Source organism: Vidua chalybeata, chromosome 3 (assembly GCF_026979565.1).
Source record: "Vidua chalybeata isolate OUT-0048 chromosome 3, bVidCha1 merged haplotype, whole genome shotgun sequence".
Classification (NCBI taxonomy): Eukaryota; Metazoa; Chordata; class Aves; order Passeriformes; family Viduidae; genus Vidua; species Vidua chalybeata.
In genome coordinates this window covers 93,506,598-93,532,953 of record NC_071532.1, presented here as the reverse complement: position 1 = coordinate 93,532,953, position 26,356 = coordinate 93,506,598, and the positions used below count along the sequence as shown (strand labels likewise).

At 42.7% G+C, this 26,356-nt stretch overlaps 1 protein-coding gene and 2 long non-coding RNA genes across 3 annotated transcripts in view; 1 reads left to right on the top strand and 2 right to left on the bottom strand.

Annotated features, from left to right (window-relative positions):
• The window catches only part of LOC128785828 (uncharacterized), a 42,030-nt gene that overhangs the window by 6,165 nt on the left and 9,509 nt on the right, over positions 1-26,356 (top strand). The window lies entirely within an intron of this gene.
• Positions 10,156-13,223, bottom strand: LOC128785829 (uncharacterized). Its single transcript, XR_008430047.1, has 2 exons — positions 13,133-13,223; positions 10,156-11,341 (listed from the first exon to the last, which is right to left on the bottom strand). It is a non-coding gene; the product is annotated as an uncharacterized LOC128785829 (long non-coding RNA).
• The window catches only part of ERICH1 (glutamate rich 1), a 76,165-nt gene continuing 73,332 nt past the window's right edge, over positions 23,524-26,356 (bottom strand). The window contains exon 6 of the mRNA XM_053938660.1: positions 23,524-23,884. Within this exon, the coding sequence (XP_053794635.1) occupies positions 23,877-23,884 (8 nt within the window). The 3' untranslated portion in view covers positions 23,524-23,876. The remainder of the gene's footprint in view (positions 23,885-26,356) is intronic.

The following is a 26,356-nucleotide window of genomic DNA, read 5'->3' as shown; positions in this document are numbered from 1 at the left end:
GGGATGCCTCTTGGGGCTGGGAGGTATCCAGGGCTGGGGATACAGTGCTCCTGGTGGTGAGTTTGGTGCCACATCCAAGAGAAATAGCTGAGACAGGTGCTTTGACTACTGGACTTTTGGGGATGAATGGCATCACCTGCTCCTCTCCAGCTGTGCATCCAGAGGCAGCTGTTGAAGGATGCATGTGCTAGGAAGCGGTTTCCACTGGCTTGTGGGTCCTGAGTGATCAGGACTGTCCAAGTGCTGATGGAAGCTCAGGTATTTTGGAGTAGCTGCCTCAGCTGAAAGTAGTATCTTGCAGACCCACTGGGCTGCTCTGCAGTATCTTTTCTTCCCCCTGGCACTGTGGGGAGCAGAGGTTGCTCTTCTGGTAGGGTACAGCTCATTTCCATGAGGTCAGGCTTTGTGGTACCTGAAGAAAGGCACCTCAAGTAGTAAGTCATGACTTTGGCCTCAGTGCATTTAAAAATGTAAGCCAAGCTTTCTTTTCCACACACCCCCCCCCACCCCAATATTATGGACCCTCTCCCACTGAGAGAGGACAGAACAGCAAGAGATCAATTTTGCGGGAACATCTTTTACTAAATAAAGCTGAAAACAAAATACCAATTTCCAGACAACCCTTGAAAGCACTTGGCAGTGCAGCCACGCATGTCGTTGTTCCTAGATGCCGACCTCTGGGGCAGAAAACTTCTGGGATGGCTCATCCCTACTTACATGTTTGGTGGCATGCTCCCTCTGGTGATCCTGCAGTATCAAGTGCTGGTTGCTGTGTTGGCAGGTTCCAGGATAACAGAGCACCCCTGAGCTTCCTGTCCAAATCAGCTGTCTCTAGCATAATTTTGTGGCATTATGCATCCACAAAAGCATTGCCAAGCAGGGTGGCCTTGGCTTTGCAAAATGCTGTGACACAGAGCTTTACAAGGCCAGCAAGAAAGAACACCTGCTTTTTGTGGGTCAGCAGAGGTGCCTTCTGCAGGCACAGTGTCCACTGTCAGGGCTTCTGGGAGATGGTCAGGTCTGTGGCATGTATCAGTCTTCCCGTTTCCAAGCTACCAGTTTGTTCACTCTTTCTGTGCAGATCACATTTTCTGTGCTTCTTACTTTTGTAACTTCCTTCTGAGCTCTCTTTGCTTGCTGCACATGTTCCTTGAAAGGTGGTTCAGAATGAGAAACAGCAGTTTTGCTGGGCCTTCACCAGCGCTGGACAAAGCAAGAAGACTCCTTCACACACCTTCCAGCCTGCACCTCCTCTCCTGACAGCCCCACAGGGTTGCTTCCCACCCCTGCAGCTGTTTGACACTGCTGCCTAGTGCTGTGGTTCGCTCCATCACACTTGCCTTGCTCCTCATCCTGTGTTCACACAGATGATGCTTCTGCCAAAGTGTCAAGTTTTTGTGCTTGTCCCTCCTGTATCCTACTGCTGATCTTAGAGCACTTGGCAGATTTTAGATCATTTTGAATTCTGCTCCTGTCTTTTGGCACCCAGAGACCTTCTGAGGGTAATGTTTTATGCATTCCTACTCACATACCGTGAGTCATTAGTGAAAATATCAGGCAGCCCCCGTTCACAGCAGTGTGCAGGAGCCCATTCTATATTTTTTTCCCAGACACTCAAAGAATGCTCTTCATTCTTTGTAGGTTTTTGAACAAGGCCTGTAATCGCATTACTGAGGTTCATTTAAAGTGTTTTCCCTCAGCTTGCATGTGAGAATGACATTTGCCACCTACATTACGATACTTGCTCACCTTGCAGTGTTGTCTGAGAAGGAAACTGGGTTGGTTGCACACGATTTATTCCTGATAAACACACTTGCTGTTTTTTATCCTCTTATTTTCTTGTGGGTTTGCAAATAGCTCTGATTATTTTTTGAGTACTCTTGAGTGGTTTTTGAGCACTACTAAGCAGTGATCCTAGGCTTTGCCATTTGAAAGATTTTTGCCCTATTTTCAGTCTTCTGGGACCTCCCCCATTCTTCAAGAACTTCAGCTATAACCGTTAATGACTTTGTGACTCCTTCAGCCAGATCCTAAAGTACTCCTAAGGCAATTTCCTCAGGCAACAGAGGGCTGTAGTCCATCAGAGTCTGGCACCCAGAGGCACATTGCCTGCATGGGAAGGGCAGCCACCAGCCCCTCTCCTGCTGCCATGGGCAGAGCAGAAAAGTGAGAAAAAGGAAATACTGTTACCTGCCTGTTGCAGGTGAGGAACTGAAACAACTGCTGGTCCTCATTGGTCCCTAACGTAAAACTTGAGCTCTCTTATCCATAAACCCTCTCCTTTTCTCATCCTCTCTCACTGAAGTGGATGATTTCAAGTCCTTGGCACCAGTTCAGATCCAAGAGTGCAAAGCACATACAATACTTTATTTACAGTGCAACAGAGATCTGCAGAAAATTCAGCCCCAGCGATATTACACAATTACTTATAGATGCCTGTGTTGAAAAGAAATGAAAATTATTATTTATTGAGAACTTCTGAGCAGTCCCTGGGATTAAAGAATGCAATAACATTCTATGTTAAACATTGTGTTAGGGGAAATAATACTTTACAGATATTGGCAAAATAATGTTTCATTTCAAGGGCTGTTAGACTACAATGAGTACAGGAAGTCCAGCTTTAAAAGAACCATGGCGACTGAGGTACAGCACAACTCACTTTTTAATCGAATATCAGGGATGACAGTGAAGCTCCAACTCTGAAGGTCCCTTCTCACCCAAACCATTCTGTGATTCTGTGATTTTGTTTATGACTGTGGCTTTGTTGCTTGGGAAAAGCAAGTGTTAAGAGCCATGGATTTCATTTGCTGTAAGAGCGAGTTATTTGACCTTTGGCAGTGGGAGATTTGACACTTAAGTGGATTGATTTTGGCCCAGATTCAGCCTAGCTAGCTATGGAAACATAAATGAGATGCCTGAATTAGGAGCACAGACACAGTAGGCTCCCTCCATAATCAGTGTAAAGAAATGTGTGCCTCTGGAGGGTGGACTGTCTCACCCAAGAGCTGAGTAGCATTTATTTCTCTCCAGTGTCAGTGAGAAAAACCTGAAATAATTCCAATCCTACTTTAAATATCTGAGATATTTTATGTTATGTCATTTCATGTACAAGTTGCTCAGGTAGCAAAATAATGATGAACTAAATAAGACTCAAAACAGTATTTGAAGCATGTTTTACACAGAGCTGCACAGTTTTGAGCTGAACTTTCCTTTTTGTTTGTTTGTTTGAGATTTGTTGGTTTTTTTTTGTTTGTTTGTTTGCAGTTCTCCAGTTCTCATCCAGAAATGATTAGTTTTCTGCTGTTTTCTCCTAGCTTACATAAGAGACTGGGAAACTTGTTAAATTGCATTTGTACACCAATCGAAATTAATTGTGGCCCCTATGAGATTGCTACAGTGCATGGGCACCTTCTGATTTGGCCACAACTCATGTCCCAGGGCCAGCAGATGGCTCTGGTGGCCACCAGGCTTCACCCTGGCCCTCAGTCCACCTCCAGCCTGTAGCCTGCAGACAGTGGCCATCCCCTTGTTTCAGGGGGGCAGAAAGTGAACCATCTCTCATGAGTTCATTTGCAGATTGTGGTCATTTCCTGAAAGGCCCATCAAGACAGGTGGTCCTGGAAGGGACAAGAGTGACCAGACTGGGGTCCCTGCTCCTGTAAGGGGGAGATGGAGGGAAGGAGCTAGTGGGGTTGTGAATGGGCTTCATGGTGGATCCTTGAGTGCAGTTTTCTGGGTGCCTGCAAGCTGTTCTCTCTGCAGAAGGCATCCTGCCGTTTTCAGGGAGGATGTCAGTAGATACATGCCAAACTCCTGTCTAGCAGCTGCTGCTGTTGCTCAATGACTTGGTGCCAAGGGCTTCATCTCCAAAGGAAAGACGGAATGCCCTTTGTGACCTCTTACTTCCCATAAGGATGCTCTGACATGGCATCTTCACTGTTCCTCCCATAAATGCTAGTCAGCCCTGGTACCTGGCAGGCTGCAGGACATCCCCCTCTCCAGTGCAAGCTTGCTCCTACTCAGTGCTGCTTCAGCTCTCTGAGGGTTCCAGGTGCCTCCATATGAGAGGTGAGCCACAGGGGGGCTGGTCAGTTCCCAGGCTCTGCTTTCCTAGTCCCAGAAACAGCATCCTGCAGCTCAGTGACTCCCTCTGAAAGATGGAGCCTGGAAATTGTGCCTATGAATTCACTATCTGTCTCAGTGTCTGTCTTCAATGGGAAACTGCTATCATTGGAACAGAATGTTTTTGTGGAGATAGGGATGATTTATCTCTGCTGCCTTGAGCTTTCTGACACTGAGATGTCCAGTCCATTATCAGTACAGAGAGAGGCAGTCATTAGATGGGAAGTTGGCTCACCTCTTCTAGACACCTCCTGAAGGGGATTAATTTTTCCTGGAGGTGTTAATTTTTTTTTCACTCACTGTGGACAGAACATATGGAAATAACTCAGGCTGAATATTTAATATATAGTGACTAAAGTTTAGTGAAATAAAGGTGCAGAATCATACTCCAGTGTTCATATCCTACAGCAAACTCTGGGCTTTTTAGTGCACTGCTCAGCAAGGAACTAATTAATATGGGAGAGCAACTATGAAGTAGAATTCAAACTGTATGATTTAAAAAGAAACAGCCAAAAAGTCTGCTAGTGACCCAGTGAAAGTGGGTTTCTTTACATGCATCCTCCTGTCACTTTGACACAAACCTGAACTGAATTGCACAGCTAAACCACAGCTACCCAGAGCCTGAGTGAGTTGCCAGGTTTGCTCAGTGATTGTGGGAGCATTGACTCATTATAGCCACCCTGGGCTCAGTGTGGTCCCAGGCTCACTGCATGGATGAGATTTACAGCCCCTCTCACCCGGTGGGAGGGATGCTGCTTCTGCTTCCCTTGTTCTTTGCTGAGTGATGCCTCTCACCCCATCCCATGCTGTTCTGCAAGACAGGGTCAGCTGAGGCCTCGGGGCCTTTTTGCTTGGCAAGGAAAAGCAGGAAGATGCAGGGACACACATGTAACAGCAGAATTGTTACAGGAAAATTGAAAATAAGGTGGAAAGTGGCAAAAAACATTGCAGATACCTTCTCAGGGCAAACACAGTGTTTATTTAGTTTCTCCTCTTGATTCTGTGCTATCAAATAAACAGCTGAATTCAGCTGGGGATGAAGCATGACAAATAATCCCTCAGGTGAGCTCTGGGGCTAATGAACAGGATGTAGCTGGCAAGTGGGGGACTCCGAGTTACCTGATGAAAGAGCTCTTTGCCAGTGCTGTGCTGCAGATGAAAGCTAAGGCCCAGTGGGAGGTTGCAGGTGGCTCAGGACAGAGCTGCTGCTGTGAGGCATCACTCCTCACACCGCTGCAGCGTTCACCACCTGCGTCTGAGCACAAGAGCCTCCTCCTGCCCTTCTCCCTTATGTGCACAGGCAGACAGACAGACAGGCACACTGGGTCAGTCACAGCTCCACAGGCTTCAGAGGGGCCACAGAGCAGCTCTGGGAGCAGGAGACAGCAGTTGAGACAGAGATGTGGACCCTCACTGAAGGCTCAGCCATACTCTGGTTGTCTTGGCCAAAGCAGCACCCAAGGGGCTCTTCTGCCATTGGAGGGTCACAGTGAAGCAAAGTTTTGGGTTCCATTCCACTGGCTTTCCTCTCCTCAGGAATCTATCACAGTGCAGCTGAGTAACACCTGGTGGAGCAGAGTACAGCCTCATGTGCTTCCTTTTCCCTTGAGACAGAGCTCACTTTTTAAAAGGAACTATGGCTCAGCTATGACAGGGAAGGCACATGGTGTTTGAGCTATTCCTAGCCAGTGATGATTCTGTTTAAGCTTTCAGCAATTTTGGATTTACGTGCCCCCATTCCTTTTGGGCCAAGTTCCTGTAATCCATTACTGAAGAACAGAGAGTAAAGGACAAACCAATTTGTCATTTGCTTTTTAAAAAAAGATTAAAAATCTTTCTCAGCAGCAGGGTAAATCTGCTTTGGCATTTCTTCCTTACTCTGGTTTAAATAATAGCAATGAGATACAGTCTCTTCCCCTAGTCAGGAAAATTACAGAAAAATTGGAGAACCCTCAAATACTAAGTACTTTGACATGTAAGAAAACCATCCCCATTCTTCAGCTCATCACAAAGCACCTTCAGGCTGCTGCCAGGGGCCAAGGTGGTAGTGGCCTCCCTAGGACCCATATCTACTCTCTGTATTGAGAGCTAAGGGTGTGGGCAGATTTGGCCAAATTTTCCATTGATCATGTCAGCTGAGCTGGATCTCACCTGTTGTTTCTTAATGGAAAGACATGGAAGTACCCACTACAAGCTAATTCAAGCCCTCACCCTGCTTGGCATCCGACACCTCCTTTGACTACTCTGACTCCAGTGTCCCCCTTGCAGGATTGACTTCATGAGTGGTGTGCTGTGGATTACATGAGGTTCCTAACACCTTTTTAAAAGGTGTGGATTAATGGTTTTTATACTCTTAGAAAGGTCACTTGCAAGAATGAAGCTAAGGAGGGGAAGAAATAGCTCTTTCTGGGCCCTTTGGGGCTGTTTTTTATGCTTACAAACACACCCACTGCAGACACAGGCACTGATTAAAAGTCAGTGACACTCCATAGCTCATGATTACACACGAAGTTGAAAGCTGAAGTGAATGTAGCCTCAGGAACCTTATTAATCTACTGTTTGATTAAACTACCTTTCAGCCTCCTTATTAAACTGTGATAGTTCTAGAAGAATAACAACAAAGTCATATGAAAGGCAAGACTGCTTGAGGGTGTTATTTTGTGTTGTCATTGACTACTCATAACTAGGAGGGGAAAAGGCATTTTATCCAAGGTAAGAGAAGATGTGACAAGCATTAATATCTCCTTCTGTTTGTTTTATCACTAATATATCCATAGGGAAGTGCCATTGCACTGCACAGGGAAAACCTTTTCTCAGTTAAGTGTCAGTGGCCACATTCAAATGAAGCCAGGGAAGTGAATGAACACTAACACACAGCTTTTCCACTGACAAACCCACTGCACAACCTGCCACTGAAAAGGTGGTGCAGACACAGAAGTTTTCAGGAAGGAAGCTCCCACACAGCATCAATGCCCCAGTTTTATTTATTAATTTATTAATTTGTCAATTACCACTACAGCAGCATCTGAAACCTCAGTTGAGGCCAGACTTCCATGAATCTGGCACTAGCAAAAATGCATGGTCTAAAATGAAGAGTTTATCATCTTGTTTGCATTCTGTTCTCAGTCACATACATGAATTAGGGGCTCAGCCCCATGAGGACATTACCACTACCTTGTAAGAAATGGAGCACCCACTGATGGGTAAGGCAAACTCAGCTTCATCTTCTGGGTCTGTGGCATACTGGGAGATACACAATCTGCAGCTCTAGAGATAAGTAATGGTCTAGAGCAGCAGTTTGCAGAAACATCATTTCCAGAAGGTGCATGAAATGTGTCAGGCACTCCCTTTATATTATACTTCCCTTACTAGTGGATGAGTGCTACCTTGAGTGGCTGCCCTTAGTTGCCTGTCCCAATGGAAGGATACAGAAATCCTGCTTTAGATAACTGAGTACATATGTGTGAAAGAGCTTGAATGCTTTGTGATATTCACTAGCAATGCCACTTATCACAAACAAGTCTCCAGTCTATGCTACATCTATTTGAAGATTAACAACCATGTTTGAGTTTCTGATTATTTAATGTTTTAATTTCTCTTGCCTTTAGGAGGTGGACTCAGGCATACAAATCAAACAGCTACAAAATCTCCCGTGATACCTCCTCAAAGAATAAAATAATTAACTTGATATATCAAGACATAATTCAGACTAGAAAAGTTACTTCTGTTAGAAGTGGATTAATTGAGTTACAATTATTCAGTATCAGGAGATATTAACCTATATTTACCTGATATTAGAAGTAAAACCAATCCAATAAATTTTATGAAATGGCTTTTAAAGTGTATTTGTAAAGAAAGTCTAATATTTACTAGCTTAAATAGCATTTCCATTTAAATATTCTTAGAAGCTAGGGAAGGTACAAAGTAATTCCTGGAGGGTAAGTCCTCAAACATAACAATTTATATGCCAAATGAAATCCATTGCTGATGTTTTTTAAAACTAGGTAATACAGCATTAACCTCCCCAAGCTCACCAGGCTCCTGACTTTCATCAGCATTCAATTGTTGATGAATTGCCAACATTTTTGAAGTAAAACCATATAAACAAAAGTACAAATATATTTAAAATGTAAATGCTTCTTTGGTGGAGATCAAGGAAAATATTAAATACCTCACTGGCAAAGGATGTAAGGATGTTCCTTAAATCCCCTTTGACTTCAATAGGACATAAACATATGCTTGAAGTTTGGTGTGCTCAGAGCTTTGAAGAGAAAATTCACAGGCAGGCTTGGGAATTGCAGCATGGAGCAGTATCCTACTCAGGTTTTGGGAGCCCAGCCCCATACGGAGCCTGCAGGCTTCTGTTAGACGTCTATAAACATGGCAAACATAAGTAAGGTCCAAATCCATGGCACACTGTGTGCAGGGAGTGGGAAAGCTTAGCTAATAAGCACTTAGGAGGAAAAGGTTTTAGCTTGTCCTAATTGCCTGTTTGTAGCGGGTGCAGAGCAGGGACAGGCTCATACAGCCAGCCTCCTTTGGGAGTCAGGAGCCCTGGGACCATGCCAGTCACTCCGGAGGAGAAGGGAAGGTACAGTGCCACAGGCTCCTCCATGGGAACACCTGTGCAGGTGCCTTTCCTTCCTCTGCCAAAGAGTGCTTGCTCCAACATAAAGCAGGACAAAAAGGGATACAGGATTTTAGCTTCCACTCGTATTCTGGGCAACCTCCAGTCCACAGCTGGGCTTCCAGACACAGGAAGGATGAGAAGATGGGCATGTTGTTGCCACCTCCACAGGGTTTTGATGCCTTGGTGCTCAACACACCCCAGTCTCGCCTGGCTGAGGGGAAACCTGAAAGGTCTTCCAGGGAGGCACAGCAGTGAAAGAGAAGGGCACACGGCTGTGTGTTGTGCCTGGCATGAGGTGGCAGATGCACTTCAGAAAACTGACATTTTGGGTGTAGGTTTCTACAGGAACAGATAGGTTAGATACCAATGCCTACATCTTCTGCTGGATGCAGTCCCATCTTTTCACATAAAGGTGATTTTCTGCCCAGGCCCAATTCATCAGAAACAAGCTGAAACATCCTGTTTTGTAAATAATTTTAATTACAGCTCCCTGGTGCTTCACTGTATGTTCCTGAGGCTCCTGTGGCCCCTACCTTTATAAAATCTCTCCACACTTAGTGTGCCTATTGCCTGTGTTGTCCTCCTGTCATTTTCACTGGTAATAAGTAAAGCTTTCAAAACTACTCAAAACAATTTTCATGGAAAAGTACACATTCCTCGTGAGCATTATTTCCAATGGGAACATCTCAGTGGCCAAGTCATAATTTATTTTATTCTAGTATATCTTGTTAAAATGATGTTATTGCACATAGTCTTCCTCTAACAAAAGAGCTTGCATTAGCATAGTAATGACCCTGAAAACAGTTAATGGTCTTACATTCATGTTGAATGGGAGCAGGAAATCAGTTAACAAAAATGCAGCAGCCAAAAATCCTGTAATAGATTAAAAAGCCATAATTCTGGCATACTGAGCATGGTGGTGGGGGTCACACTATGTAATGTCAGTCTCTGTGACTGAATGTTTTCCAGAGGTGTCATTCTCACTTTTGTCAAGGATTTCAAATATTTTGTTTCATTTCTTGTAGGTGAAGGCAGAAGATGGAATATTTAATTATATGATTTTTTTTTTTAATACAAACAGAAGTCTATATAAGATGGAAGCAATTTATGACCTGGCACATTGAAAAAAAATGACTTTGTAAACACTGATTTTCTCATCATCTTCTAACAAAAGTTGTGGGAGGAGGAGAGACATTTCTTAGAAAGGGTGAGAAAAAGGCAAACAGGGACAAGAACAATTAAAAAATAAAAAAGTAAAAATTTCAGCCTGATTTAGTTTGTGATTTGTCATGTTGGAATGAGCAATCTGAAGAGTTCAAAATATTCAGCTGTGAAGGATGCCCCTTAGTGGCTGAATATAAACACTGTTGACAGATGAAATAATTTTAAACACTGAAAACGACCCCAAAATAATATTTGTATTTAGTAACCAAGAACAAAGGATGTTAAATGCTAACATATGCACAGAAGAGCCTACAAAGCTATGTTTACATAAAACATAAGAAACAGTTGGAAAAGTACAAGCCAATAGTAAGAGAACTTTCCTGAATAAGCTATTGTACCCAATGAGAAGAAAACAAGGGAGAAGTAGGGTAAAAAGGTCAAACTCTATTTGTATTTTAATCAGAATATATATTATGAGATGAGTTGACTTTGCAGAAAAATACAGCCAGATATTGAACGCTGCAATGGAACCCAACTCAGTATTTTTACCGATACTTTCTAGAACTTTACTGATACTTTTTAGTTTCTGCCCAGCTATGAAGTTATCTGGTCTGGAGCCATGGGGCCTTCCCAGCACCATATGGCTGGTGTAGCCTGTGGCCATCTCTGCTGTGACAGAAGGCTACCAGCTTGTGTTGCAATACACAAACATTGCTACTCAAAAGGCATCAAGAAATGTTTAAGATTCAATAGAAAAAGCTAGAGTGCACAAATTCTGTAATACCCAAATGTATAGTGCAAAGAATCTATGGAAGATTAATTCCTTTTGTTCTAAGCCTTGTCATGAGGAATGTATTGCTTCTAACTTCTTCTTTGCAAAAACAGTCTTTGCATTGGAGTCATCTGCAAAAGCTGCAACGCAGTGACACCCCCAGAGCCCAGCAGCCACACCGGTCTCTTTACAGCTACTCTGAACGTAACTGTAATTTTATACCTTTAGATCTCTATGTATACACTGAATAACAAAAGAAATCCATAACATTTACAGAAAGTTCGTCTTGTTTGGAAATCCAATGCTTTTGATAGCAGTTATTTTTTTTTCTTTCTTGACGAAGTCTGCAGTCCTTCCATCTATTTAACTTTGCATGTAGAAATCACAGCTGCAAAGTGTCTCATTACCTCCACACGGTAACAGCGGCAGCAAAGCCACTCATCAGCAGGGAGTCAGGCAGTATTGCCATAAGCCTGGATTTCTTGGGTCACACATCCTACCACAGCCTAAGTGGTCAAGGGGAATCTTTTTGTTTGAGTTAGCTGGTGTGTGCTGTAGCTGGATATGCTGATCCCGAACACTCCCAGGAGCAATGCCGCCCGCTGCAGCGCTGTGTCTGATGGGTTGATAACGATCTTTGCTGCAGCTTGAGTCTAAGGGAGAAACAGGGCAAGTTACAAGCTGATTCCGCTCAGTGCAACACAAAAGGTCTTTGAAACCTACAAAGCACGTCTTTTTTTCTCCGTGCCATTTAACAGGGTATGCTCCTGCTTTCCACTGAAGAACATTTCACACAATCTATTGCATGTTTTGGAAACCCTCCCTTTTTTTCAGTTTCTTAAAGATAGGACACATGTCTGATAATGATTTTCCTTTCAGTTGCTGCTCATTGATTTTGGTGACTTTAATGGGGTTCCCTCTGGCTACCTGAGAGGGAGAGCTGAATCAAGTGTGGAGGCTTAGGCATAAAGGAGAAGGAATGTCCTTATTGTGTAAAGAACGAAGATCTCTTCTTTCCAACAGATTTGCTACTAACACAGGACGTTTCCTTGAATGTTAGATATTAATTCAGGAAAGCAAGCCTAGAAGGGATCACTAACGTCCTTTATGACCTCCACAGGTAGGACCAGACCAAGCAGACAAATTCTGACATAGTCACTTTGTCAAGTCCGATGAAGAAGCAGAAAATGCCAAGCAAAGTAAAGATAAGAATTACTTATTTATATCTGAATAACAGTCAGAAAAGAAATTAAGTTACTGTTGCTTGCCTAGTCCATATGATACACTGATCAAGAGGCAGAAACACATTTGCATGGAGTCCTTAAAGAGCAAAACAAAAATTCGTATACATATTGGCACTTTGAGTTAAAATACAACATGTGTCTTTCTTGGTGCTGCATTTGGTTTCTTTAAGTGAAATAATTACTAGGCCTCAAATAATGTTCTTTTTTTTTTTTTTTTTAATGCTTTCCTTGCAATCCATGGATGAAAAGCATTGCATCACTGACAGAAGCAACAGATTCCAAGGAGCCTCTTTTTCACTTCCAGATTCTAGGTTTTTATTGAGCTTAAAAAACTAGAGCTCAGTGCTCTGACTTTGATAAATGTGTCTGACTGTGGCTATTTCAGCTGCAAAATAAATGAAGACAAAAGAAATTTCAAACAGAATTACTATGTAAGGTGATATCAAAAGATATGCAGGGAGGTGTGAAAGAAATTCATGGCTAGGACTGAAACACAGCATCTTTAGCTCAGCCTCTCCACCACTCAACTATCCCCTGTCAGCTGCTACAGTCTATGATTCTGGATGCAGATCGCAGTGCTAAGAGCTGTGGCATTTTCCAGAGAAAGGATGGATACTCTGTAAATACCAAAATATGGAATACAATAAGGAATTCTTCTGTATTCTTTGTTGTATACATATGTATATATATTTATAGCTGCTTTAGTCTCAATTATTCAGCTGATTTAAAACGTTTTCTATACAAGCTTTTATTTGTTTTCTTCATATAATGATTGATAGTCTGATTTCCCAGTGTTCCAGAGGTCTGTACTGACTGAGGTTTTGTTATCATGGCCAGGAAGCTGGCTGAAGTGCTTCACTGATGGGTCAGCTGAGTCACATCCTTCTTTCCATTAGCATTTTCCCACTGCCCCAAACACACAAAACCATTGCAAGAGAAAATTATGGAGAAGCAGTTTCTGTTTAAGCACTGCAGAAGAATTAACTCCTTCCAAATATTCTGCATTTGGTGTTCCAGCATGATACCAATTATCAAGAAATGTTGTAATTCATTTGCTTTTCAGCAGAGGATTAATTATTTTGAGTTAACCCGCAAGAAACCAGTGTTCTCTTGGGTTGGTCATACAGCAATTTGAAATAAAATCAATCTGATCAAGAGAAATACAGGTATTTTAATTAAAAGGAAAAAAAAAAGTCATACCTGCAGCAACCTTATATACCCAGGTGTCATTCTCCGGAGAGGAATAACCATGATTTCTGAGTCTTCGTAGAATTTCAGCCCCTACAGTTCTAGAGCACACAAAACATTACTAAACCCCAGGATGCTTTACAAGTTGGCCTCTTCATGATACATAAAATTAAGCCTAATGCAGTTTGCTACAGTGCCAAAAGCACCCCAAGAAACACAATGTGCAAACATTTCTTGCTCACCTGATGCTCCTTTCCCTCGAGCCCTTTCCATGCTCTAGGGCCCGGGGTATATCAAGCCCTGCTCTGTTGCATAACCTGTCACATGGCATCTGTCTGCACTGCTTAGGTGTTGGCAGGGCTGCAACCGTCCTGCCTGGGGCCAGGTATGTCTTGCAGTATTGGAAAACTCTCTGGGAATGCCTAAAGCTCATTAAGAGAGCTGACCTCCTTAATAAGAAAAGGACCTAAGCCTGCTTTATAGATAGCACTGGACATAGGAAAAGGAGGTCACGATGGCTTTTCGTGTCTCAGAGTGACAATGCAAATAGGATTGGATGGTGTTTATATAACTTAAAGCATATATTTATACCCACAGGATGACCTGACTGGATAGGAAGCTTAATGCAACCACGACCCAAGTTCAAAGGTTGTGCTAATATAACAGGGCTATTTGGAGGCACATTTAAAAATAAGTGCTTTCTTTTCTGATAGCATACCCTTTTAGCATTATGCATGGTCTTGTGCATTTTTCTACTGCTAGTTCTTTAAAACTAAAAATACCTAATCTCATACTTACTGATATTACCACTTTTTGTTAACTGTGATCTCTTTTCACTGTAGTGTGCTTGAATTCAGTTCTATTCCTGCAGTCATATAGCAGACTATGTAAGAAATGGTGGTAAAATATAATCTATAAAATTAATTTCTCCAACTTTTAGTAGTGTCCATTGATAGACCATGCTAAGAAAGCTCTTTTTTTTCCATTTTCAATATATGCAACCTTGCATAGAGCTAGCAAGGCAGAATTTGACTCCAGTTGCAGTCCTACTTCTAAACATGCAGGGTAAGAATCTTCAGGTGTTTTGAGTCAGTAGAGCACCAATGTGCACATTGAGCCCATACCAGTTTTCATGACAAGTGTTCCAGAGGTCAGTGCTGACTTGCACCCCTATAGTCTCTGCTATGGAAGCTCTAAGATCTCTGAGAAATATTCCTGCTCTAAAAGAGCAGAACATGATTGTACTTGGAGAAATTATCCACTCCAGATATTCCACAATGATACCACTTCCTCATCTTCCTTTCAGCAGATGCCTAATTAATGTTACATAAAAGAATGCTTCTGTTTTATTACAAGGCTCTGGCTTACATAGTACGTGGAGCAGTTCTCATTTTCTTTTCATTGCACCATGTTTGTAGCACACCAACCCTGTGGCACCAACAGAGCAGTTTCTCAAAAAAAAAAAGATAACTTGAGTTGAACTCATCCTATAGCATCAATCTAAATCATCATCAATGAATCATCACAGATGGTTTGGGTTGGAAAGGACCTTTGGAGGTCACCTAGTTCCAACTCCCCTCCCCAGACAGGGACACCTTACACTAGACCAGACTGCTCCAAGCCCCATCCTACTTGGCCTTGAGTATTTCCACAACTTCTCTGGGCACTAAAAGCAAGAGACTGGGAACCTGCCAATCTGTTTGTTCTTTTTTTATATATATGCAATTTTCATAGTGACCCCATGCTAAACCTTTTGCACTGCATCCCTTAGCTATAGGAAATACTGCATTAGCAGGAAGTAATCAACATAAATTTGGGAGCTGACTGAAGTTAACAGGAAGCCTATCAGTACCTGCCCAAATGCATTTGGGATGAAAACCTATAGTATGAAAAGTCAAAGGCCTTTTTCTTGTTTTTCACTGTATGCTCCATGCCAGCTTTCCCAAACAGTCAGGAGAGGGCCTGTGCTTGCTGTCCAGAGAAGGACAAGGATAATGATACAGTATTCCTTTTTCTGGAAATACACAGAACACCGAGATTTTCCTTTAAATTTGCAGCCTTGCCTACATTCAAAGGAAAACCTCCTTACCTGAAGTATTAGAGGAGCTGCAAAATTTCTGCCATTTTGTGTGGCAGAAATTCACTGCCCTTTCCATTCAGAGAAGGGCAGTGAGATTCCAGTGACATGGTATTCAGAAAGGGAGAGCTTTCCAAACAAGCTTCTTTGTGTGGAAAATAAAAGGGAAAGGAAAGAATATGCTTTGGCTGAGATAGCTGTTTTTTAAAAGGATCTCTTGGCCACGTGCAACACAGCTGAATTGCAGAATATTTTCTGTAATTGCAGACATTACCAGAATCTGAATTACATGCCCAAGAACTCTGAAAAAATAACCATCCTAGGCTGTTTCAGGAGAACTTTAATCAAACAAGAGGTTGCCTCCATTCCTTTTGAAGTCAAAGCCTCTGAGAATTGAGTCCTGACTGCCAGGACGCAGCGATGAACTTCTGGGTCACAAAGACCTCTTCTGGCACAAACACAGGGATCGCACGTGCTGTGCAGGCTTCTCTCTTCATTCGTCTGCTAATGTCTCCCCTGCCTGATGGAGGTACTGTTTACTAATAGGCATCAAGCAGCTAAGAATGCAAGTGATATGCTGACATCCTCCCCAGTATTAAAGACAAGGGATACTTGGAACTCAGCTGTCAATATTCACCACCTTGTGCTCTATTTCTATTAGGAGGACAAATCAATAATGAAATTACAAGTTCCTTTGCTGTAATCTGGTGCCTTTGGGACCTGAAAGGGCTGCTTCCCCAAATGCAGCAGGAATCAACCAATAGAAATAAATTATTTTCTCACTCTTAAAAGACCCTTCTTGACTGGCACTCCCCAAAAAACTTTCCATGCTGCCAGTGATCATGTCCCTGCCTCTCCAGAGTGTGGAGCAGGGACTCTTACAACTGTGTCACCCATGTCAGCACTGCACACAGGGCTCTGGCCCCTGCTCTTCTGGCAGATTTTGAAGCCTGTGCTGTTGACCACCCTCAGACAAATACCTCAAATACTTAGACAGTAATCATTCATGGACTTGTCACTTTCTCTATGTGCCCCAGACTTTGTTAGGTTCTCTTTCACAGGCAGCTGATTCTCTTGACAGCTGGACTTTATGATCTTAGAGGTCTTTCCCAGCTTAAACTGTTCTATGATTCCTGCATCATAAGAATCCTCTTTCAGATCCTTAAAAATGTTTTATCTTAAAATCAGACTCATCTTCTCAGTTTTCCTTGTTTCCTGTGCTCCATACAATGATTCTTATTTACCAGCTCATTTTCCCACATACTTCCTAGCATATTTATTTTTATCCTGAAAAGGGCAGCTACATCACCATTTCCCTCTATACCAGCTCTAGCACCAGAAATTTCTCTTCAGGAGAGGATCCTATACTGCTTTCTTCTGCTCATCAGTTCTTGCTATTGGAGACCCTTGTGGAATCTGGAGTAGAAATGGCCTATGGCACTTGAGACTCTGGATGCTAGCAGGCCCTGATTCCCATACACGAGTCCATTGCCTACACCTACCCTGCTTTCTTTTTCCACCTGTGCGTGCTGGCTGGGGCTGCCATGTGCACCGGCTGCCACACCATGCACAGGTATGGCCTGGGCCCCAAACACAGTGCGAAAAGTGGGGACAAGGCCGGGGATTCTCCTGCTGCCACACTCAGTTCCGAAGGGAACCTGACACAGTCACATTACTGGCTTTGCTGGGGCAAGGTCACCAGACTGACAGCGTGAGAGCAAGCATGTGACAGCCTGGAGGGGACAGTGCTGCCCCAGGGGTGGCTGGAGTGAGCAGCCCTCACTGCCAGGGGAAGGCACTGCACACCTGCAGACAGGGGGAGGCTGCTGGCAGCCCCAGGGCACCTCAGGCAGGTGGCACATGTGCATGTTGACGGGCATCAGTTTCTTGTGACCCACCACACGCTCAGGGGGGTGGGACTGATGTCTCACCGTTACTGCTCCGACCTGATGGGTACAGATTGCAGGCAGAACACTGCAGGGCACTGCCTACGTGCAGTCACAATTCTGAACAATAAACTGGTTTAAAGCAAGACTCTCTGCTGGCTTTGAGGGCCATTAAGCTTGATTTACTCAAGGCTCTCTATACTGATACAGGGACAGAATTTTAAAAGAGGATTTCCCATAAAGCATATATCATTTTCATTCTATACCTGCCGAACAATATGACATTTGGAAGTCATAATTTTGAAAACAATCCAGATATTTAACTAAAGAAGTAGCTTCCAAAATTCATCATCCTTAAAGGGTCCAGGCTGCAGGAATACACAGCAGAATTCTGAACCTACCCATGGCTTCCACTAACACCCCTTTGTGCAGGATAGGAGTAAACATAAAGCGATGCCACTGCAGGCAAATCAATAAAATAAACCATATAAAGAAAACAAACCACCAAATCTTCCTCAACACACAGCTGTATGAAAATGCTAGGCTTTTTGACTTCAACAGTTATTAGATCTGAGAGCATGTCCTTGCAAATAATTATGTGCATTACTCAAAAATTAGAGCTAAGCTAAAAGTAGTTTTGCCTTAAACAAAGTTAACTAAACTGCCAGCTCTGTTGGGGTAACAGGACTGGGCACTACTAGGTTATAGAAGGAAAGGACAGTCCTGCCCCAAAGAGCCTAGAATCTATGGGGAGGCAGATGATTGCCACCAGTGGAAGGAGCACAGAGAAACAAAGAGAACGTATAGCTTGGCATGCAAAGCGGTGTTCTCAGCTCACTTACAGTCAGACTGTTTCCAAATTTTTGTAGGCATTGCAGCAAAACACAATGTAAAGGAGAGAAAACACGGGTAAAGGAATTTTAAGATGGTAAGGGAGGCAAGGAACAGGAACAATGTTAGTTGTATTGCTGAGTTACACAGTAGTATCTTCACAAAGCACAAAATAAAGAAGATGCATTGGAATATGTTGATGACAGAAGTAGGAAACGCCATCAATAAAAGAAGACTGCAATGCTGTGTAGATGAGCTATAGACTGCAGAGTTCAGTCCTCAAAGTCATCTAAGGTTACAGATACACAGCAGCAAGATATTTCTGTTGCTGAGGCTTATGGAGTTACCATTGAAGTAGCTTAAACTATTCATTTATTTCCTGCTGAGCATTGACTCCTGCACTTCCCACAGTTCCACTGCCAAGCAGTTACTCCTGTGTTTGCAGCCTGCCTGCCCACAGTGCTTTGATGCCATTGAGGGACAAAAGAATAGAAACTGACAAAAATGTCATAGCAAAATAATAGGAAGAAATCAAATTCATTACAGCTATGGAGAAAGGAGGAATTCTTTAATGGAAGCAAATTTTATCAGAAGATGCTGCAATGTGTATGTGTGAGAAACTACAGGGGGGAAAGATCCAGAAGTATTTCCTAAGCACAGGTAGGTAAAGCATTAGTGTTGCTGGAAAAGCACAAAGGTACTGCTCCAGAGCGTACCTGGAACCCAGTTCTGTCAAGCAGTGCTGGATCTCTCTCACCTAACTCGATAAGGCCCACACAGATGCCTGCCTTGGAACTAGTTGCTCTAAATTCCCATTCTCATTCACCTATTTAAAATCTTTATGTTAAGATCAGGGCAGGAAGTGACAGTAGTACAGTGAGTTGGTACGAACTTCACCCCATTGATTACAGCAGGACAACTCAAAATGAAGCTGTTATGAAGAATGGCTTTTAAGATGACCAAAGGAGATTAAAGGCATATATTACAAGAAGCAGCTATGCTTAACCTCACAAAAGGAGGATCATGAAACCCTTTCTCTCAGATACTGACAAGCAGTGAGGATGTCCTTGAGCACTGATTTTTGCCTCACTCCCCAACTACTGCATGTGGTCAGTAGCGAAGCTTCATCTCCCCTCACTCAGTAGAGGTCTGCACAGAGGGAGAGCAACACCAGTAACATTAAGTAGCCACAGAAAAGCCAGCATATGAGAAGGCTGAATAGAAGGCTTTGCATACACAGTTACTATTGACCTGATATGTAACTACAGCATCTTTGGGGGGGATGATCTCCAATGTCCCAGAACAGTCATTGCCCTACAGAACTGGCACCTACTGATCCATGAGCCATCAGTTGGATGAGCACATTTGCTGTCATCTTTTCTCTAGCTCAGATGTGTACTAGTATAGATGAATTTATTCCTTTCACAACTGAAAACCAAAATGAAATAAACAAACCAAACACAAAACAACTCAACCCAAACCCACAAATAGAAACACTGGGCATTTCTTAAAGGTCTGAAGACCTTAATAGAAGCTAGCATCTTTTGAAAAGGTGCTGCTACACTCACGCCAACCACTGGCAACTCTTATGTTAGGGTCCATCTTAATGCGTTGAACAGTTTTGCAGAACTTGTAAGTTGGACTGCAACAGAAAACTCTTCTAGCAGACATGGGCAGGGAGAAACTTGCCTGCCTCTGCTGTGCAAGACATCGCATCACAGGCACCTTCCTGTTGTCTCACTTAATACACACTCCTGGGCAGTTGGTCCAGTTTAAAGTGCATAGCGGAATTACAAATGTCTTTTTGGAGCAACAACTTTATGCCTTGCTGCTTCCGTGGTGGGTTTGGAGGTCAACCAGCACAACATGCTATGAGAGAAGCTGGAAGATATGGCCTGAGAGCTGTGCTCACTGACCTGAGAATCGCCTGGGTGCATACTGCTGGACAGATTCATCTAGAGACATTATTCTGGGAAGGCTCATATCTGGCAGGCATTGGACAGAATTCCAGCACAGGTCCAGAGTCCCAGTTAACCCTGGAAACAGTCAGTAACAGAGTTCCCTTTTCCTCACGAGTGCAATGCCCTGTCCTGCCATGTCCCAGGATTCAGCACACACACTCCATGAGCAAGGTAGTGCACTGAAGGACATGCAATGCAGTCCTGACAGCTTGTGAAGAAGGTGGGGATCATCCTTTAACATAAAGCCATTTTTCAGCTACCAAGGCACTGCTGATCTGATGTGGGAAGCCTATGGCACCCCTGTGGATATATCTGGATACGTGAGTTGCAAGACACATCATTACTTAAGACCACATGCACTCCTCTGTGTGCACCACTTAGCTGTTTTTAATCCACAACAGTAGATTATTTCTTGCTCTAAAGGAATGACATACAGTGGCTGCTATTTTGCACAGAAAGAAGGCATTAGGCTCTTTCCTGTGAACAGCCTGCAATTTCCCATCTGCTTAGGAGCAAAGAGGGACAAGCTTGTTAAGGAGCAAGGCATGTTCTCTCATCCTGCTCTACTCCCCAGAGTCCACTAAAATGGGTATCTACATCAAGACACCCACCAGATACTGGCTCCCATGCCAGGATGAACATGTGTTCCTGGCTGGCCATCCAGAGTGGGTGTTTTTCACTGTGAGAGCTGGTATGAGAAATTTTATTACAGTCTGTGATGAGAACCCTTCATGTCGTGTCCTTTGCTGCTTCTGTGGCTGACAGGACTAAAAGCTGGACTGTCATACTCCATATCCTCATGGGCATCCCTCCTTCCATCTGCAGGGGGTTCCAAGTCATGCCAGGTTTCATCACAGAACCCCAGATATCTTCTGCATCTTGATACACAGTGTATAGATACTGACCTGTGTAACCCTTGTAACCTGCCCACTGCGCATACACACACAGCCCAGGGTCTTTGGAATTTGAATTTGTTTGTAAAAAGCTGGACAGATCATTCCCAGAAGTGCTGTACTGTTGCTGGGAAATCTTCTCATGAGTAAAACTGTGCCCATGAGCAGATGCATATGCAACCAACTATTGCACAGGTTGTCTCTCCTTGTGTATCTCCCACATTGCAACCCTGTCACACATACGCCAAGTCCCCCCGGGTCACACAAGTGAGAGAGCTTTGGAAGCAGCCTTCTGACATATAATTCCAGGTATCTGAGTATGGCAAATGAGGATAGGAGGCTATGCCTTTCATTCAATGCCTGTGAATGACTGGATGGCTTGCAAAGCACTGCCATATTTTGTGTATGTGAACAACCCTAACATACAGCATGCTGTGCTTTTCTGTAACTTAGGGACATGTTTCATTTGTTTCAGAGCACAGCCACAGTGTGAAATTACAGCTGCAGTGGGGATATCTGGGGTACCAGGACTCTGGAATAGGATTCATTCTAAGAAGGATTCATTCTAAGAAGACGCAAATACATTCAAAGTATGACCACAATTTTGGTTCTAATTCTAAAGCACTGTTTTACAACAGAAGGACAACTTCAGCCAGTCATTTCATCTGTGCCTTTCAAACAAAATTTTCAGACAATCAAAATGTCTAAGCTACTATATTCCACATGGCTTTATAAACTGTGAGTAATGAATTCTACAAAAGCATCTGTTCCACCTTCTAAACAACCCTGTACAATCTGTTTGGAGGGTCTGAAACTTTTTCTACATATGATCACATTTAAAATGAATGTAGAGCTATTATGAAAATGTAGAATTTTACTGACATTCACCATTCCTGAATTAGAAAATGTGTCTAAACATCCAGGGGTTGAAAAGTCTTCCATAGTGGTCTCCTAGGAAATTTTCTTGCATTTAGTGGCAAGAGATATCTAGGTCTGTAACATCCAAAAATGGTTTCTGATTTAGAAGCTGTAAATGCTTTGATTAATCCTGAATATATTTTGCAGAACACTGTGTGTCTCCAATGCAACAGGCTAGTGAATAAGTCCACCAAAACCACAAAATGTCTGTAAATTCCCTTGTAAGACTTTAAACTGAAATATAAGAAGATATAAATTACTTGAGCTTTCCAAGTTTGACAGAAAATCTTTCAAAGCCTTAAATTAAATCACATAGCTTTAGTGGGAACCTTGCTAGCTGAATTTTGTTCTTGCATGCTTTCTGGTATTGCTTTCCTTGCAATTGCCTTCACATTGCTGATTACACATGGTTCTCGTTCCTTACCGTCTGCTGTCCAGTTTAAATGTTCTGATCCCTTAAACAGACATCTATTAGTTCTGGCATGGCATTGTACAGCATAGTTGTGGCTATTTAACACTACTGGTAGTCTATTTTTAGGCATAATCCTGGTAAAGGTAAATGTCTTATGTTGTGAAGTCTCAAGCTGAACACTGCAAGATTCTTTCATCAACTTCAGAAGAGGGTAAAAAAATCTATGCAATAAATATGAAATGAAGCATGACAAATACATTAATCCAAAGAGCACCACTTCTATAATATTTTTTTTTTGTTAGGTTGTTTTTATTCTGATGCTGTGAATGTCTGACTGTGAGGCCAAGCAGAAATTACTAGAACAGAATTCAAATTATCTGGGAGTGGAAAACAAAATGAGGGTCAGAGCAGTGAGCATTTGCACTTAAGTAGGATCCACTGGACTTAGCCTGGAGTTCTCTCTTCAGAGATCACATTTCCCAGGGCACAACCCTAACAGCTCACTAGAACCAGACAGAATTCACCAAAGAGCTCTAAACCAACTGAAGGATAAAATAACAACACTGCAAGCTGCAGTGTCTAACCTCTCCCTGAGAATCCTCCGTGTCAGGGGATGGGAAGGTGGGGAAATGACTAATTTTTACAAAGGATTCCAGGGGTGATTTGAGGAACTACAGATGAGTGAACATGATGCCCTTGTTCAGCAAATCAATAGAAGCCACTGCAAGGAAGAGAATGAGCAGACACATGGAAAAATATCTTGGGAAGCACTCCATTAAGTATCCATAAAAGGAAGACACACTTCACAAGTCTACTGGCTTTTTTTTTGGAGGAATTGGAAAATAAGCAAACAAGGTGTATTAAAGCACATTTTTACAATTAGATGCAGTAAAAGAAAGCCCTTAAGAAGGAAGTGTCATGAGCTAAGATGATCCTAATTTAAATGAATAAACAATTAAAAAATATGAAAAAAAAGTAGGAATGCAGTTTTCCCACTGGAAGGAAATCATCAACACAATCCTTTGGGACTTTTTTTGCCAGGATCTTGCTGCTCAGCAAAGTCTTAAATGACCTGGAAAAGGTGATGAATAATGGGAGAACAGAGACTGCTGATTCCATTACAGTTATCCCAGGGATTAAAATCAAAAGCTGACTATGCAAAGCTGCAGAAAAGCACTATGATCATGCACAACTTGAGATAAAATGGGAGATAAAATTCCACACAGGGTATCGCAAAATGGTGGACATAATTCTGTAAATTGATAAGATCTGTTCATAAATTATAAAATGATACCATGAAGATGTCAGCTCCATTACCCAGTGAGGGGTCAAAAAAGCAACTAAATTATTTGAAAAGGACTAGAAAACAAACCAGAGCACACTTCAACAAATCTGTGGTGAACCAGCAGTTTTAATAACATGGGCAGTTTTTGTTCTCTGATCTTTGAAAGGATGAAGCAGCCTTAGAAAAGTTAGATGAAAGGGCAAAAAAAAGGTACAAAGAAAAATAGGAAAAGTTTCTTTATGAAGAATCTGCAAACAGGCCTCTTCAAGTTGTATGTGTCCTTCTACTCTTCTTCCATGCTTCCCTCCTTCATCTGGATGGAGTCCTCTCCCTCTCATCTTACTGTGATGTTACCAAAATTTCCATAGTCTTCCCAGACAAATCAAGGGTCAAAATATAAGCTGTTGGGATTTTCTCTTCTAACTCAGTCTTAGAGGGAGGGCTTCTTCCATCTTCCCATATTCCTTCTCCAAAGCAGAAAACTAATGTGGATTCACTGCACTAAGATACAAAGGTAAAAAAAAAAAAAAAAAAAAAATCCTTTTTTTCACCTCTTTCCTGCATCAAAGTCTTGTCAACAAGATTTTTACAGATTATCAGACATTTGCTTTCAGAGCAGAGCTTCTCCATGAATTAGGAACTGCAGTGGCAGACTCTCCCACCTGGAAGTTACTTTCAGAGCTGACTGTAAACTCCTTCTACTTCACAGCTTATAGAAATCTCAGTCCTCTGCTTTTCCCTGACGGTGAGGTGGTACCACTTTTTAAGCATGTTTCACTCTTACCTCTCATGTATGGGAAGCTGGGATCAACTTTATTTGAAAACTGGAGCACAGGTACAATTGCCAAGGAGTGTACATACCCTGATTGCTTCATCTTCAAACTTACCTCTGACTAGTTTTGAGTTGGATGGAAAATCACTCCAACTTCACAGATGTGTTCATGGATTCCCACTCACTTGAGTGGGACAGACACTCAGTTACTGAGAAGCCCACTGCTTCAGTCCTTGGATCATAGCTATTCAAAGACCTATGCATTTCAATTCAGGAGGAATGGGACTCATGGGCTGTGGGTGGGAAGCTGCCCTTTGTATAGGTTCTACAAAGACTTTCCATGAAGTGCAGATCAGTACCTTCCTATGAACTTGTACACAAAAGCTTTTCCCTGCTAGAGATGATTTGTTTTTTGCAGTGTCTGTAGAAATGTCCAATTATACAGATTACACAGATTTCTCCTTTGCTTGGTTCCATACAGCCTGAAGCACTCATCTTCATTAACTAGTGTCACATATTTTTGTGAGCATCAGAAACCCAGTGGAAGGCTGAGTGTAGCACTGTAGAAGGAAGATTGCTAGTCACTATAAAAATGCAAAGCACAACCAAGAGAGGGTGCTTTAATTTCAGATAGACAGCTGCAAAATTGCTTAGGAAAGATAGTTAGAAATTTGCTTCTACTTCTTCCCAATTGCAATGCAGAGGTGAATGGCTGTGTACTGATAAAGCCATCTGTCTTGTGGGTGCCTGGAGGTAGCCTCTGCACCAAAGCAATATTGCCAGTTTTACAGTTAATATCCTGGTGCACAATACTCTTGAGCTGAGAGCTGGATTGTAGACATTTCTGCTGCCTTAGGGCATCCCAGAGCACAGCACCCCTGTTGTAATGACTCTTGTTCAAATGCTCAGGCTGCTGGATTGGGAAGGGGATGAGGAATGCTTCAGGGCATAATGCATTGCCAGCACACCATTCCATGCACTGCGATAATATTGAGGTCCATGGACTCAGATTTGAAGCCAAAGAAGAGAAAGAATAACTGTCAGTAGAATGCTTTGGTTGGGTAGGTTTTTCAGGTGGTGCGCAAAACCAGAGTTCTGTTTTTCACTGGGGTAGGGTTTATTCCCAACAGCTGCTCTGGGTTTGTTTTGGACTTGTGCTGAAAGCAGGGTTGACAGTTGTATTGGGTTTGTGGGGCCACATTTTGGTAGTGCAGGGGCTACAGCAGTGGCTCCTGTGAGCAGCTGTGAAGCTTCCTCTATTCAAGAGACTGCTGTACAAAGCAACTATGATTTCAGGACACCAGTGATTCCGGTGATCAGCCTTGCACAACTGGAGCTGCACCAAGGCTGACAGAGAGGACCCATAGTTGCTTCTCAAAAGACTACTGATCCTCTTGGAAATACTTGCTCAATGTCTCAGGTTACCCAGTCTCAGGTTACCCAGGAGAATGCTGTCAAGCACAGAGCACAATGGGTCTGTGGGTCACCATCACAACCTACAAGAGAAAAGCTATACTTGTGTCTCCTTCTCTCCTGTTCACACCACCTCAGTAAGCCACTGTTGCCAGCTGCTCGACAGGATCTGCCCATGTTCAAATTCTCACCCTGTGGTACCTGCAGGGTTGTTTGAGATCACTTCTCACTTTGCAAGGCCTTGCAAATTATGGAAAAAGTAGATGTAGAGGGGCCTTTTAGAAACAAAGTCAGCAAAGTCTTTATGCCTCAGGTAGCCTGACAGACACCTGAACTGGTTTTGGCTTGATATTTAACCTTGATGTTTTTTGCTTATGGAAAAAAGAATGGAAGAAAGGATAGTACCAGGACATTTTGACAGAAATGCTGCTTTTTCCCCTCTAAGACTTCCTGTGTAGGGAAGAGTTAAGGAACCTTTTGGAATCTTGCAAGGCATTGTGTATTAGCAGTGAGCCAGATCCTGGGAACTGAAGGCTCTATACTGTTTTTCTGCAAGGTCTTATACAGCCACAGTTCAATTAATATTTCAGATAAATCCTTACACTGATCCTGAGGTTTAGATAGCCAATGGTGATGCTGACATTTAACATGCCTGTGCTGCAGGCTAGAAATCAGCTCAGAGAACTGCTTCTGTAAGGAACTGAAAATTTACATAACCCACTATAAAACTGTGAATGCAAATTCGCAAGCAAACTTCTACATCTCAAATCTGTTTTATTCATCAGCAG